Raw genomic sequence first — 16,121 nt, forward strand, 5'->3', positions numbered from 1 at the left:
AGCGGTTAACGAGGCTGCAGATGGGTCCTCTCCTCTGCCGGAGAGCCGTTGAGCAGCACAGATGCTGTTGCTGCTCCATCTACAGCGACCACATTGAAATAATAGAATTTAACAAAAAAGGCTGCATGGCATGATGTTTCTGGAGCTGACAGGGCTGTGTGCTCATGTGGGATGAGGAGTAGATATCGCAGCAGCAGCAGCTTCCTCCCCTGCAGCTGTGTCATTAATGCAGTGGTGCCTATAAGAACGTGCATTATGGCTGCTGCTGCTGGATAATGGAGGATAATGCTTTAATGGTCCGCAGTGCTGCTTAAAGGATCATACCGGTGGGTTGTTTTTTTTAATACCCCATAACACTTTGAATAATTTCCCTCTGCATGCTGCGTTATTTCTGATTTTTCTCCCCCCACCCATGCATGCTTTTCACACATTTCACTATGAAAATCACTTTGCAGAGACTTCAATCTGTCAATCCATCTCCGATGAACATTATCTCTGCTTTTACAAGAATACATCAACGAGGAGTCACCTGATCGAAGGGGTGACACAGAAAACGATAGATTAGAATTGTATTTTGCTGTTTTTCCTCTGCTCTCACCTCCTCGCTGCTCTGGGAATCCTTCCAATGCAGCAATCTGAGAAGAAAGAAAAACCCCAATTTGGTTGAATCACAGATCAACTTGAACCTGTGAAATGAGGTGAGAAGTGGACATTATTATTTCTTTTCAGGGAAAAAAGCCCCCCACCCAAAAAAAAAAGGGTCGAGAACCGTGGCCTTGAGTCTCTGCAAATTGATTTTCATACCAGAGTGAGAAATGAATGGAAACCAGAGTGTGGACGGTGCAAAAACACATTCATATGCATATTTTACACATGCAAAATGCTGGCGTTGCCCTTTTAAGTCATCATAGATAGCATGCATATTTAATCTTTATATAGTCAATAGAGCCGGTTGATATATATATTGTCAGTTCTGTCATTGTCTCGAATCTGTCCCAGCATGTAACCTGTTTTGTGGAGGTCAGCAGGACACCCATTGATGACATCTACAATCACACTCACACCTATAGACTGTTACAGCATCTAAAAGTCTGCTGAGCTGCTTGTCTGTCTTTGGTCTGCAGCAGAAGCATCTTAATACATAATGTACTCGTCAGTAGAATCACAATATGCAGTATAATCAGCATCAACGTCGTCTTAGATGTTATAGTCGGTGTACTTCTTTCATGTAGTCAGCATACATGATGTACATCTTTGGTAGGATTAATTAGTCTGTGTGCATTTTATGAGTACATAGTCATGATGAATAATCAGTGTGGTATTCATCACTTTAGCAAACATTCATGCAAAAATATAACCAATACACACATAACGCAGAAAACACAGGCTGTAAGAGTCCATAAGAAATATTCGAGCTTGATATAGTGACATTCATTTATTATGTTCTTCATAAGAAAATGCATTAAATAGGTTTGGAACATTTCCTCTTTTTTTTTTTTTGTTTTTTTTTTAACATAATCTATGTCCCTCTGTGCTTTTGATAGTAAACATAAATAAAGTATGCCATACATGACAACAACAACTTTGAGGTTGAGAAAACGGTTGTGAGGGATACAGAGAAGGAGAAAGAAGCGAACAAAGCCGAGCGAAGCTGAACATATAAAGGGATAAAGTAGGATTGAGCGGTGTTGGGAGAAAAGGGGGATTGAGTGGAATTGGTTGAAGGCAAAAAAATGAGTCAAACAGGACAAGGTGATGGGGGGGGGGGATTATGGGTCATCTCTCCTCGTGTTCACAGCGGACCTTGATTTAAATGTCCATACAATTAAGGCACGCGGTGAATGCCAAGAGAGTGGCCTGGAAATCAACACTGAACTCACTGAGCAGATAGTGCAAGACTGCCTCTGGTGCCCACATCGAAGACCCACCATTCTCAGCTGAAATATGAATAAAACCCCAGGAGCTTTTCCAACTCATCAACACATTTCTGGGCTGTTTTGTAACTCAGAATGCGCGTGATGCAGTACCGCTAGTGGCCACTAGACGGTGCTCGAAAAACTCCAAAAGATTCTCCTAAAAAAAGTCCCAGCTCCTCTCTTAAAAAAATATAGTGATATTTTTAGTGTATGTAAGAAATTTGGATCTTCACAGTACATATTTTTTTTAAAGTGTGTCTTGGAAATTTTGGGAATTATTTTATATTTAAGAAGATATTAAGATTAAGAGATATTTGTGTGCGCACATTTACCTTTAAGTAGCCGTGGAACACTTAAGTGCATTCACTGTGGTACTGTACTTAAGCACACTTTTGGTGTACTTGTACTTAAGTGAGTGTGTCCATTTTAAGCAGCTTTATACTTAAAATAAAGGAAATATTGTACTTTTTACTGCACTAAATTTATGTGGTAGCTTTAGTTACTTTTCGGATTAAAATGTTTACACAAAATTAAGTTGAAATTAGCTCCACCATTACCAGCTACAAAAATGAATAGTGATGTTACAATGATGATAATATTGATTATGAAACATTAGCATTACAATGATGGGGGACATAATGACATAATTTTACTTTTTTTATGCTAATACTTACACTTTTACTTAAGTAACGTTTTAAATTTAGTATTTTTACTGGTAACAGTATCTTTACGCTGTAATACTTCTAAATCCCATCACTGCAGACAGATACTGCACAGAGTGTAAACCCAAAGGAAAATTGCAATAGAAACTTCAGTAGAAACAGTACTGTGCTTGGTTGGCTGATGTCATAGCTAATACGTCCAGGAATATAGGACAAAAACTTTATGTACTATTCGTTTGTGATGTGAACAACTGTAGTGATCTCTACGGTTTGACATTTTTCTTATTGCACAATAGATTGCCTTTTACAATGAGGCAATCCAGGTGTCATACATGAATCTGGAACTCCATTAGTTACACAAAGCTACTTTTATTCTTATCACTAAGAAATATAAAATCTCTTATTCCCTGTCAAAGCATAAAATGTTGCTTCATTCACCATCGTTGTTCATGTTTCCGCTCGCTTGCATCTCACTTGCATCACCCTCCCCGGATCAGCCTCCCAAATCACAAGAAACCCTCTATTTGTAGTACTTCAAGAGGGGCCAGACTCACAGGACGGTCTGACACGCAGGTCGAGTGGACCTCATCGCTCCGATTCATTTCAGCGCTAAGATGCTAGATGTTAGATTAGCAGCAACACTGGAGCGCAGCTAGAGCTTTAAGGGTAACATAAACATCCTCACCATAGTTCAGTCGCATAAATATAACTTTAAGAAAAGCATGGACATAACACATTTTTAAAAAGTGAGGATTATGTACAAAACAATGTGTACAGTTTGAGTACAGATGATGATATTCATATTAACAGGTCTACAGGGGGCCTTATACGTAGAATAATGCACGTTTAATGTAGAAAATAACACATTCTTCTTCATTGCTTCAGTGCCAGTGAGATGATAAATTCACATGAATCATAATGCAGATGAAGCCAACCAATACTGAGAATAAGAATAAAAGAGTAGATCTAAACGCATAATTGGATTCAGAGGGATATTCTTCACCTTAATTTGTTGAAAAAAGAGTCATGAGTCCAGACGCCTCCTGAGATGATATTCATCACCTTCTTCCGAATACAATAACTGTACTTTAATACGTTCTCCTGTGATAGATGTCTCAGCATGTCTGCAGTAATGTGAGTGTGGATATAAAACACTCATCTGTGGGCTGACTTCAGTAAACGGTCTATTCTCAGCTGGAACAGTGTAGGTGAGTATGAGACATGGAGCCAGCAGCACAGCAGCAAATCTCCGGAGTTATCACTTACTAATGTGTTTTCCCCAAACACACAGGCTGTTCTATTGATTGCGGATGTACAGTACCTCTGCTGGGAAAGGAGGCGGCTGTATATATATATATATATATGTGTGTATATATGTACAACCACAAAGACAGGGCTTCATTTAGTTTTTTAGATTGTTTGAATTCCCAAAAAGATTTTTTGGGAATTTATAAATAAAGTAATGTTGTTGCTGTTTTTATGTTTGACTCAGATGCAATTATTTCCTTCTGTACTGACTTATTTCATTGTATTTGTACTGCACAAATAAACACAAATAGAATTTGAGTCTGAATCTTTTTTTTTTTCCCCGTAAAGTGTCTTAAAAACCTTCTGTCTATATTTTACATTTATTGGTCATCCCCATAAACCAGTGTGGACATTTAGTCTATTAACTTGATCAAATACGACCTTCCCGTCAGCCTCAGCTGTTTTCTTCTTTTTAGTGCCAATCAGCAGGTGTTAGCATGCTAACATGCTAAACTACGATGGTAAACATGCCAAAATGATACCTGGTAAACACCAGCATGTTAGCGTTTAGCTCAAAGTACAGTGTGACTGAACTGTGCAAAAAAAAAAGACAGAAAAGCTTTGTTTCACATGCTGTATAAATGATGTAATATTGTAATAAGTTAGTTAATAAAAAGACAACCCCCCCCGCCCCAAAAAAAGTTTTGTATATGTCCTAACTGGTATTCCTGTTTTTACTTCAATGGTATAGATAACTAAATTGTGGAAATTAAATAAATATCCTGAGTGCATAGATTAGTATTTTCAGGACAGGCTATGTAATTTGAGGAATAAATCAGTGATTTGAGGGAATGATTTATCATTACCTTTCTTACAGGGCTTGATGTAAAGAAATTAGACTTCAAATATCACTGAAAGTCACAATCTGGAAAATCTCCATTCAAATGAAATAATAATTTTAAGTGACTCTGTATTCACGAATGAGGTGACAGAAAGGTGATCGAGCCTATTGCCCACTGAAAGCCGTTGCATTTGCAGGATTACGAACTGGCGGTCTGTGGCGACATTACCGGTGCTCTCTGGGAAGTGAGATCTGAAAACACACACCTGCATTACCATTTATCGCCATAGGTGTCGCCAAAGAAAACGAAACAGACATCTTCGAGATTGCAGCTTTCAGTTTCTTGACGTACTAACAACTGCGTTACCATCTGAGCAAACACCACAAAATGAGCAAACGCGACACAATGAAAAGGGATTAAAACCTGCACTGGCAAAATGCTTGAAAACTATCTTTTATTTAACTTCAATAAACAAAATACATTCCATATCAAAGACACAATAAAGGCATTGCCAGAGATACCGCTTCTTAAGCACACACACAGAGAAAAAGCAGTCATTAAATAGTCCCTCTAACTGTCAGTCGAACATATCAAAGTATCGTAAACATCTGCTTGAAGCTATTTTGTTCAAATCTGACAGAAAAGCTTTGGCTTGTATTCAGCGATGCCATCCTGAGAGGAAGTCCTTCTGATGAGAGGAAAAGATACAGCCGAGTGGAGGAATGTGTTGTCATGGTGACGGCTCAGGATAAAGTGGACGGCGAAAATAAAGTGTGAGCGCAAGGAAGTGAGTGGGTTTGTGTGTCCTGTCCTCCTCGTAACGATGACGGGGGGAAAAAGAGCTCCGCTGTTCCCGAAAAACTATTAAAAACACATCAATGAGCCACACTGTTGCACTGGGTGACATGTTCCTTCATCACCATGAACACACACACTGTAGTTTATTGACTCATTCCAACATACACCGTCCTGCTGCCCCAAATACTCAACAAATGTGGATTAATCCGCCGCTGAAAATAGTCCCCAACAAATGCACGATTTCCTCTCGTTTGAAACGATTGTATTCTTCAGCGGGAACCAATGGGCTTGGAGCTGAGCGCCACAGACAGGAAATAAGGAAGTATTAATGGATCGAGGTCGTGTTCAGAGAAACATTTCAGCTAATGTGTGTGGGCTCATCGTCCTAAGCGCGAGTTAACATTGTCAGTTACAACATATCTCTCATATTAGAACATGTGGCTGATTTTAAGGCTGATTCTGGTCATTTTTTAAAAGATTTAAATTGCTTCACATGTGACTTAAATTCTACATCGGCACTTCCAGGTATGTAGTCTGAAACTACATACCTGGAAGTGCCGAGAAGTTTTTGAAACAGCATTATGACCGCCATATTTACAGAAAATATATATGAAAAGTTTAATAAATAAATATTTAGATGGTGGCTAGTCATTTTTTCTTCAAATAAGGGTTTGGTTTCTGGAGCAACGGAGAGGAGAAAGTTCTGGCAATCTTGCAGCAAAAATGGAAGAGTGTAACAGAACGAGAAATAGCAGTGTGTGTGTGTGTGTGTGTGTGTGTGTGTGTGTGTGTGTGTGTGTGTGTGTGTGTGTGTCACTGGAAGGAGAATCCAGACGCCGGCAGGCCGCCACACCACTGGCTGATGAACTTGAGGACGTCCTGACACTCTGAACTGTGAGTGGTCTGCATGGAGAAGATGGACACAAACAACAACCAATGACAAAACGGATTCAACACACGCCGCCACTGCTGCAGACGTGAGATTAGTCGACTCTGCTGATTCACATAAAATCGCTAATGTTGATAGAGATGATGAAACCCAGTGAAATGAGTTTTGTTAGTGAGACGTCAGACAACTCGGATTCCTTTTTCAAATCTTCTAAATATAATCAGGAAAATGTACTTAAAAGATCTAAAGTAGAGTCCCCTGTGACTGTTATACTGTCGTATATTATATCATTAGAGTACGATTACTCATGCCTTAATGCAAAAGCAGGAATTTACTATTGTAGTTGGTTGAGGTGGAGCTCACTTTGAACTATTAACGAATGATTATTTTTCATTATGGATAAATCTGCTGATTATTTTCTCCATTTATCGATTGTTTGGTTTGTGAAACTAGTGAGAGATGTCGTCACAATTACCCAGAGCCCAACGTGTCCCCTTCACAATGCTTGTTTAGTCCGACCAAAAAGCCCAAACATCAACATTAATAACACATTACAATTATTATAAGGAAATCTGCACATTTGAGAGGCGGGAAACATGAAATGTTTCGACATGAAATATAACTTGAACGATTACAAAATAGACTAATCGTTTCAGTTGTACTTGCGTATATGTAGTTTAATTTATACCGAAAACATCATATTCAACATTTGTAAATCAACTGAAGTTGTTAAATAATTTGTGGTGGAGTGAAAGCAGAGAGTCTCATGAAAAGAAAAGACTGTTAAGTACAAGTACCTCCAATTTAAGCACAGTATTTGAGTCAGCGGACTTGGTTACATTCCACGACCGGACTTTGTTTGTGTCTCACCTTTGTGGTCATGAGGAATTTGTTCCAGTCTTTCTTGACGGCTACTTTCCCCACGGACGAGAACTCCATCTTATCTCTCAGCACCGGGTAGCCTGGAGGAAGGAACAGCACAGAGTGAGGGACTATACTCTGTGCGCGCGTGTGTGTGTGTGTGTGTGTGTGTGTGTGTGTGTGTGTGTGTGTGTGCGTGTGTGTTACCGGTGAGGACACAGGGCAGAGAGCGGAGGCCGGTGTTGGCGGCCACCAGCGAGGCTTCATACGAGTTCCTCTCGTCACGAGGCAGAACCTGCTCCAACCGATTGTCCATGGAGACCATCAGCACCCAGTCACGGATCTGCTCCCGCTGGGCGTCCTGAAACACACACACACACACACACACACACACACACACACACACACACACACACACACAAACATTAATTAAACACGTAGTGTGAGATGAAAAAACATGTTTTTATGTTGAACAGTAGTTCAAAGTTATTAAAAATGATTAAACATGTATATAATAAGACCATAAAGTAAGATTTTTAAACTGAGAACAAACTTGGACTTGAAGAGGACTCTTTAACAGGAGTAATCAACGTTCCACAGGTGCACAGGCCGTTATGTCATAAGTATGTTATGTTTACTTACGTGTTTCGATTCATTTTAGAATAGAATATCGTTTCTCTCTTAAGTTTGTGCTCACAGACGTACAGCAGCTGATACTCATTTGGAGGAAAATGACTTCCATGCATGAATGTATGTTCTGTGTTACACTACGGGACGGGAGATGTAAATTATTGTTATCCACTCATAATAAAACAGCGTCCTGCATCATTTACGGCTGCCCAACAAGGTCATATTTTTGGGAATTTACACGACCCTTACATTCATGTCGAAAAATACGCTATAGAAGTGCAAGCTCCATTGATCACAATCTTTCCCCAGATCTGATTCATAACCATTTATCCGTCTGACCACAGCGTGTCCAGTGGGATGTCTCGGCGTGCGTTTGGTGGACGGATGTCTTACGGTGACACAGAGTTTGGTGGGAACTGGAACCTCGAAGGGAATGTCGGTGTCCAGGAAGTCGGAGTGGTCCAGAGCGTCCAGCGTCCCCTCGTCTACCGCCTGGAGACAGAAATGGTCCCAGTTAACACAGAAGCCTGATCCATGGTCACACTGTCTAATAACGTTGGGAAGGATTTGTCCTGCAGTTGAGCTGCGACTGTTTACTCACATCGCACAGATCCAGGAAGTGATTGAGGAAGATGAAGGCCATGTTCTCCCAGCCAACAGCCTGCCAGGTTAGAAAAAAGTGATGCAAAGTTAATCTGGTACACATGTTCATGCGTCAGTCAGAGGAATAAAGATATTTCATGTTATTCCTAGGTTTTCAAAACTGATCAGTCAGGTGGTGAATATATATTTTGCACCTTTGTGATGGGAAGTCGGGGAGTATTTTTAAGGGAATTTGCAGGATATCTGGGAATTTGACCAGTTTGTCCATTTATAGGATTGTAGCAGAGTGGATTTATTCATTTCAGCAGCGGTGAAATGCTCCACTACAATAAAAAGTCCTGCATTCAAAACCTTACCTCAGTAAAAGTATGGAAGCATTACGAGCAGAATGTACTTGATGTCAGATAAATTTGGTGGCGTAAAAAAGGACGTCTCTGTCATATAGCGGAGTAGAAGTATAAAGTTGCATTAAATGAAAATACTCAAGTAAAGTAAAAGTCCCTCAAACCTGTGCTCAAGTACATTACTTAAGGAAATGACAAACCAGGTAGGAGGAACATTTTCAGGCCGTGACCAACACTAGAACTGAACTGAAGAGAGCATTTAGCACAGAGCACAGAGACTTTATCCGAAAGTGGAAGGACTAGTGTTCCTCTCTCATCGGTGGACTCACCCTGCAGGCCAGGCCGGCTTCGTAGAAAGCCTTGTCTGCAGGAACGAGCTCAGTGTGACGCAGCAGAGACACGGACAGCTTGGCTGGAAGACTGACCTGCAGAGGGAGAGAAGCTTTTGTTTTCAAAATCAGCACTGAAACAAGTCAGCTGTCAAACAGCGGAGGAAGAAAGTAGAGAGTTAAGCTCTGGTTTAAAAACCGATAAAGCATCTTTCAGAGGTTTAAGCTTGTTTTGGAACGGTACAACATATTGGAATTTCGTTGTTTAAAATTTTTTTATAAAAGACATTCGTAGACAAAGACTGCCAATATTATAAATATGCACCAGTTGGTTTTGAACCCTGAACACGCACAAGACGACGAACACAAGAAAAACATCCAACAACACGACAAAAAAAAACATTCAAGATGGAAAGCAGACTATTACGATCAAATGTGGTCGTGCAGTCGTGAATTTAACTCCAATTTAGGCCCAAAATCTATTACTTAAAATAAATAAAGCCTTCTGTGGTTCGCGTACCAGCTGCGCGACTCCTTTGGTGGCAGATCGCGTGGCGTAGTAGTGAGCGATCAGCAGCATCTGCTCAAAGTCTTCATGAGCTGGAGAGTTGGCCTCGGCCGACCGGGACATGTTCTCACACTGAAATCACACACACACACACACACACACACACACACACACACACACAACACAGGCATCACAAAAAGGGAGATTACAGTAAAAGGAACAGTTGTGGAAAAATCAGGAAATTCACATCACGGAATTTGGAGGGAAGTTATTTTCATTCTGTTGTCATTTACCAGCTGCAGGAGGAAATTGCGGAGGTCGGCCCACATCCGGTAAGACTCCGGTCCATCAGTGTCGGGGAGGTTAATCAGGTCCAGGAACAGGCGCTTGTAGATGTTAAAGTTCTGGGAGTAGGAAAAACTAAAGTTGTTGGTGGGACCTTCCATTGATGCTTTTTGCTTGTATCATAAGATAAGTATACAGGAAACCAGAGATGCCTGACATTTGATGTTGAGGCCGTAGCTCTAATAAAGAAGTCAAAGTCTGAAAAGGAAGACTTTGTGTGTAAACACAGTAAACTGGCAGCATTGACTGAGGCTTATGTTTCGCGAGAGAAACCCTCAAGGTGTGTTTCCAGAACATCACTGAATCCAGGTGTTAAGATATTCAGGCTGCAAAACAGGAAGTGTGAGAAAAACATACCTAATGAGGTATGTTTTTCTCACATAGCTCATTAGGAGCCCTCTATCGGAGCTACGTGTGCGTGTACTGTACCTGAGGGTTGGGTGGCGCTCCGTGCTGTACGTAGAGCTGCAGAGCCTTCGGAGCATCCGCCTCCTTGATGAGGTGTGTAGCGTACAGAGCAACGTACTTATGGAGGATCTTAAAGTTCTGACAAAATGACAGGGATGATGAGGAACACTGGCTACTACTGTTGATGTTGTTGTGTGTTTTTCTTTTATTCACGGACAACTTTACATACATCCAGTTTAACTACTTAATGGAAGGTTTGGTTACAGTGAGCATTTCTTTATTTTAACTAAATGCAACATCTGTAATGTAAACCTTTAAGAGTCAGGTAGATTGTGCATTCAGTACCTGTTTAGATGCCGTCTCCAGACATTTCTCCCACTGGCCTCTCTCTGCATACATGTCCAGAGCTGCCATGACATCCACGCCCACCAGCTATGAGACACACCAAACACAAACAATTTAAAATAATCAACACACACAACACACTTTTCTGTTCTTTTAAACATATTTCAGATTGGTTCGTTTCCTGTGCAATATGATGAGCGAGTAAAGAATGTCTTCTATTTTGCTGACAGCGGATTTTGTCCCAATCAGGCCCAAACTTACAGCATTAAAGTGATAATGCGGCAATACTTCCTCAACAAAATCGTACTCGTTGGATCCGGTGTGTAACAGAGTGTGTAGTCGTACGTACAGAGTCAACTTTGCCTTGGTTCTTAAGGTGCTCCTTGTATTTCTGGTCCACATAGTCCTCGTATCTGCCAAAGAGATCAGGGGAATGAGATACAGGGTAAAGACATTCCAGTTATTCTCAGCCGGAGACAATTTCCACGTATTTTTAGGAGGTGGGTTTTTTAAGACGATCGTTTAAGCGAGGTGGTATCACATTGAAAATACACACACAAGTGTGCTTGTGAAGAAATATGCTTTATACAAGTATGTAGAAGAAGTACTCTGAGATATTGATCTTAAAGTGGCAATACACACGTTTTGTCGCTTTAACTTCTCATCATGTAGGACACGATTGCACGATGTAGTGGCTATAGAATAATGACACCATTTAGATTGGTTCCCTGCACTCGCTATAATCACTTTGCAATTCTGTCTGCCTCCAGGTTGGGATCTCCTGGGAGAATGAAAGCTCCACTCGTGACACAAAGGAAGTGCGTCAACCATTGCGCACTTTTGTTTCCTTATTTAACAAATGCAGTGGAGTCAAAAGTACAATATCTGCCTCTGAAATGTGGTGGAGTAGAAGTATAAAGTAGGAGAACATGTAAATACTACTTGAGTTAATGTACTTGGTTACTTTTACACCATTGATGTACTGTACGTGTCTGTGTCTTTAAACCTGGGCTCCAGCTCCTTGGCGACTCTCTTGGCTTTGTTCCACTCCTCGCCCTCAATGAAGACATCGATCGCCTCTTTGATGAGGTTCATGTTTAGGTAGAGCTCAGCAGCCTTGAGCACGAGAACGCCAACACAACAGGAGAGAAATTGGGCAAATTGAAAACACTAAAAGCTGAAACTGACTCATCCGAACGAGATAAGGCGTGATTGCGCGTTCACTCACAGCGTTGTACTTCCTCAGCTGTGTGAGTCGTGGCCCGACCACCTGGATCACCTCCACCGCTCGATCGCCGTTGAGGAACTTGATGGACAACTCTGCCGCCTGGATACACACACACACACACACACACACACACACACACAAACGCATAAAACACACACTTGTAGGACACAAAAATGGCCTTTGTTGACCAGAGTATGTCTAGGTATGTAGATTAATATCAGTATTTCAAAAGTATAAATCCAAACGCAAAAGAAATATTCATTCTAACCTGAGGTACTCTGTCTCTCTGCATCTGCCTAATATTGTGGGGTTATAAGATGTCAAGACGACTATAAACATAATCAAATGTAAAATGTGCATCATGTATCATCTGTAAAAACTACTACATTAACACTGCATCATTTGTCAATAAGTAGTATAATTACCACGAAAAAAGAAAAAAAGATATCCAACTCTGATTGGTATTAAAAGTACTAATTTCTCAGCATGCGTCTTAAAAAGGCTTTGCAGTACAACGGTAGAAACATGTAAAATGACAAGAAGCCGTTATTGTAATATATCTGATAGAGCTGATATTTTTACGAACGATTAATCCCTCATTTGTGTTTTTAGATGAATCAATCCACTGAACATTTGCGTCTGTACGTAAAGACAATTTTCATTTTCTACAGCTTGACTTATTACTTTTTTTTTCTGAAGTGGTGACCAGAAGGCGACTTCAAAGCTCTTGTTTTGCACAATCAACGGTCCAAAAACCCAAACATTTTAAATTTAAAATAATAAAAAAACAAATGAGAAAAGCTGGAACTGGCGAATGTTTGTAATTTTGGTTTGGTTAAACAACATTCATAAAAAAATAAAATCTAATCTTCATATTCAGTCTTTCCACAGGAAGCCACATATTGATTGTGTTGACCCCAAACCTCAAACCCCACCGGGACACCAAACACACACCGAGCACACGCCATCTTTGTTTCCTTTACTCACACTGGTTAACCAAACTCCATGAGGAGAAAAAAAAAAAAACTATTGACCTATGAGACCCATGACCTTCTTTTCAATATTCTGATACCCATAGCACTCTAGTCAATAACAAGGGAATCTATTGATCGTTGGTGACACGGTGGCCTTTTCACCTTCCACAACCATCATGTTAGCTCCCATAATGCATCTCTCCTATCATCCATCTGCTACTATGTTGAATATGAGAGCAGCTAATAGTTGAAATTAAAATGCTCAGATGCTTCTGTTGTGGACACATTTTTGTTTTTCGTTTTTTGTAGTCCTCATTTTATTCTGAGGCAACCAAAAATGTAATAATACAAGTTACATTCTCAGATTAGATGTAGCAGTCATTATAAACATGGAGAAGTTGACTGCACACAGCAGAAAGAGTACAGCAGTGTTGAGCATAGTGTGGCGATATATACCGTGTCAAATATTTTAGAGAAAGACTTCCTGTATTGTTTTCTATAATTAAGACTCATTCGTTTTCTTTTTTCTATAAGACTTCTATGGAACTGTGGTTTAATTTTCAATATCTTTAAATCGGAGCTGCAGGGAATAATTATTTAATTTTCAATATTTCTTTATGTTCAATCAATGAATCATTGAGGCAATATATTGTCAAAACATTATGAAAAATGTCACAATTTCCCATTTTCAGATTGCATTTTTTTGTCTGACCAACAGTCTAAATATATGCAGTTAACAATATATTATAAAACAGAGGAAATAGCATCAAATAATCCAGATAATGGTTGATAAAGTGTGCGTGATAAATAACCTAAACCGATGCTGCACAACATTTCTGGCTTGTGGCCCTTTAAATTGAAATTAAATTTGTCCGTAGATAATATCATTTTCAGTGGTTTATATATTTTTCTCTTGTGCTGTCAATTATTTGACGACCCCACCGATTTACCTTCAGGTTTGGAACCACTGTCTTAAACTATTAATCGATTCTCAAAGTATATACCGATTAATGCTCAGCCCTATACTGTATATGCCAGTAAAGGGAACTGTATTTGTGCTGACTGGACCTTTTACCTTCATCCAGCTCTTCTCCATCAGGGCAGTGTTGGCGTCGTCCTTCACCTTCAGATAACACTCCACGGCCCGGGAGTGTTCACCTGACTGCTCCCACTCCCTGGCCTGTTCCAGCAGGCCCTCCACTCCCCTGAACCAAACAAACAAACACACAGAGTCACAAACGAATGCATTCCATTTGAGGTTCATTTTTCGAGATTCAAATTAACGCCAAATAAGCAACGATGCATTATTAAACATATTAGAATCTCCGAATGATAGACTCTTGATATTTGGGCCAATTAGCGACAAAAAAGGCCTCTTGCTTTGACTTAAAGTAATAATCTTGAATATTTTTATACATCACAGAATGAGGTAACAAAGAAGTCATTAAGCCTAAGGCTATCGCTGCTCTGTCACTTTTCGACCCGCCCTCCCGAACCCGTGAAATTTTCTACCTAAGCTTACCTGAAAACGCACCTTCAATTACAACTTATGGCTATCGGTGCCGCCCAGGAGAACGAAACGGGGCCCTCACAGATTGTAACATTAAATTTCACTGCTCTGATATTTGCGCACAGCGAAACAGAGAATCACCTTTTCCGTGATTTGAGTCCAACTCGCAAGAAATTAAGAAAGACAAAGGAAAACAGAAGATGATGATGATGATGAATGAAACATTAAAATGTTAAAAATTGTTTTTAAGTAGCAGGATTATTTCAATGTACGCTGTTTGCGTGCCACGAACATTCGATACCTCTCAGATCGATCAGGTCTACAACCTCAATGTTTCCCGACAAGAAACAGGGTCTTTTTAGCGTTCCCGCTGTAGCTATAAGGCAGAATATTTGTTATTTAACAGAACACTCTTTCAAAGAGGGCAGACTCACAGAAATAATATCCACAGTTCACCCTTTTGAATCATGAAGGATATCTATCCCCCCCCCCTTGTTTCTTGTTCGTCATCTCTCTCTTTTTCTCGGCCTTATTACATTTCTTATAAAAGGCGTCAAACTACAATTTGATCATGGTTTGCAGATGCCTGTGAAGCCTTGCACTTATCTGGAGCCCGAGCTGTAAACTCTGCAGCAATAATTCAGTGTTTTCTCACTTCCTCGCTCGTTTCCATTGGTAACTTTTGATGTTTCCTCCCACAAGTCATTAAAGAGGGAGAAGCGACGGGAGGAGGACGAGAGCTGCGCGCTGCTGGTCCGCTGGCTAACGAGCTTTTCCTCGTTGGTAGTCCCGATGTGGGATAATACATGAGCTGTGTTTTAATAAAGCATCAAACTGACTCTTTGTGCATAGATTATACTATGGGGGGAGCCTGTGCAATGTTCATAGTGGGGTTTGTGGTTTCCCTCTGGCTTTTAAGAGGTTTCTTACTAACATAACGACATGAAAGGTCAACAAAATCTAATTTAAGCTCCTGAAATAGTGTCCTACAAATACTAAACCACCTATCTATAATTACAAGTCCTGTTAACAAGGCTTTTGGTATCTGCTGTTGCTAATGTTGTAACTATAACTACAGATATAGCTTCAGTGATTTTTTTATTGTTTCTTGCAGTTTTTGGCTCCCTGGACTACGAGGAAGTAAATGACAATGAGGCCCATTGATTTCTTATGTGTTTTGCTCTAAATCTCACCGGATTCCCTTCTTGGAGGTCTCCTGCTCGTACTCCTCTTGGAGCATGGAGAGCTTGTTGGGGAGATACTCCTTACAGATCCGCATGGCATCACTCCACAAGTCCGCACCCTGATAAACCAACGACAAATATGGAATGAATAAAAGAATAACTGACCAAAAGCTGGATGGTTAAAGTCTATGAGTAAGAAATTCTATTTCTTTACAACATTTTACAACTCTTTTTTTAATTTTTTTTTATTCTGAAGCCAGCTACCTTGTAATATTTAACAGCGAGTTCGGGTCTCTGGGCTCGGAGCAGGAAGGCTTCAGCCTTCTGGAAATCTTTCTGTTCAAAGCAGAACTTGGCTTGGCCGACCAGGATCTCAGAAACAGTCTCTGGATCGTGGCCCTCAGCCACCCGCTGCGCACTGGCCCAGTCCTTGTTGTGGACATACCTGGAGCAGTTCACATGCACAAACACGGCAAAATATATAAATATATATATAT

General features: G+C 40.3%; 1 protein-coding gene across 2 annotated transcripts in view; it reads right to left on the minus strand.

Moving 5' to 3' along the window:
• Positions 1-5,631: 5,631 nt before the first annotated feature.
• The window catches only part of ift172 (intraflagellar transport 172), a 42,593-nt gene continuing 32,103 nt past the window's right edge, over positions 5,632-16,121 (minus strand). The window contains exons 32-47 of one of the 2 annotated variants that reach the window (XM_031861519.1): positions 15,889-16,069; positions 15,634-15,743; positions 14,006-14,135; positions 11,957-12,055; positions 11,735-11,844; positions 11,078-11,141; positions 10,729-10,815; positions 10,405-10,521; positions 9,924-10,034; positions 9,643-9,762; positions 9,123-9,218; positions 8,448-8,507; positions 8,240-8,338; positions 7,424-7,577; positions 7,226-7,317; positions 5,632-6,369 (exon numbers count right to left, since the gene is read on the minus strand). In XM_031861519.1, the coding sequence (XP_031717379.1) occupies positions 6,280-6,369; positions 7,226-7,317; positions 7,424-7,577; positions 8,240-8,338; positions 8,448-8,507; positions 9,123-9,218; positions 9,643-9,762; positions 9,924-10,034; positions 10,405-10,521; positions 10,729-10,815; positions 11,078-11,141; positions 11,735-11,844; positions 11,957-12,055; positions 14,006-14,135; positions 15,634-15,743; positions 15,889-16,069 (1,720 nt within the window). In that variant the 3' untranslated portion in view covers positions 5,632-6,279. The remainder of the gene's footprint in view (positions 6,370-7,225; positions 7,318-7,423; positions 7,578-8,239; positions 8,339-8,447; positions 8,508-9,122; positions 9,219-9,642; positions 9,763-9,923; positions 10,035-10,404; positions 10,522-10,728; positions 10,816-11,077; positions 11,142-11,734; positions 11,845-11,956; positions 12,056-14,005; positions 14,136-15,633; positions 15,744-15,888; positions 16,070-16,121) is intronic. The other variant, XM_031861520.1, reaches the window with a different exon arrangement.

Source organism: Anarrhichthys ocellatus, unplaced genomic scaffold (assembly GCF_004355925.1).
Source record: "Anarrhichthys ocellatus isolate YVR2014 unplaced genomic scaffold, GSC_Weel_1.0 scaffold25, whole genome shotgun sequence".
Taxonomy (NCBI): domain Eukaryota; kingdom Metazoa; phylum Chordata; class Actinopteri; order Perciformes; family Anarhichadidae; genus Anarrhichthys; species Anarrhichthys ocellatus.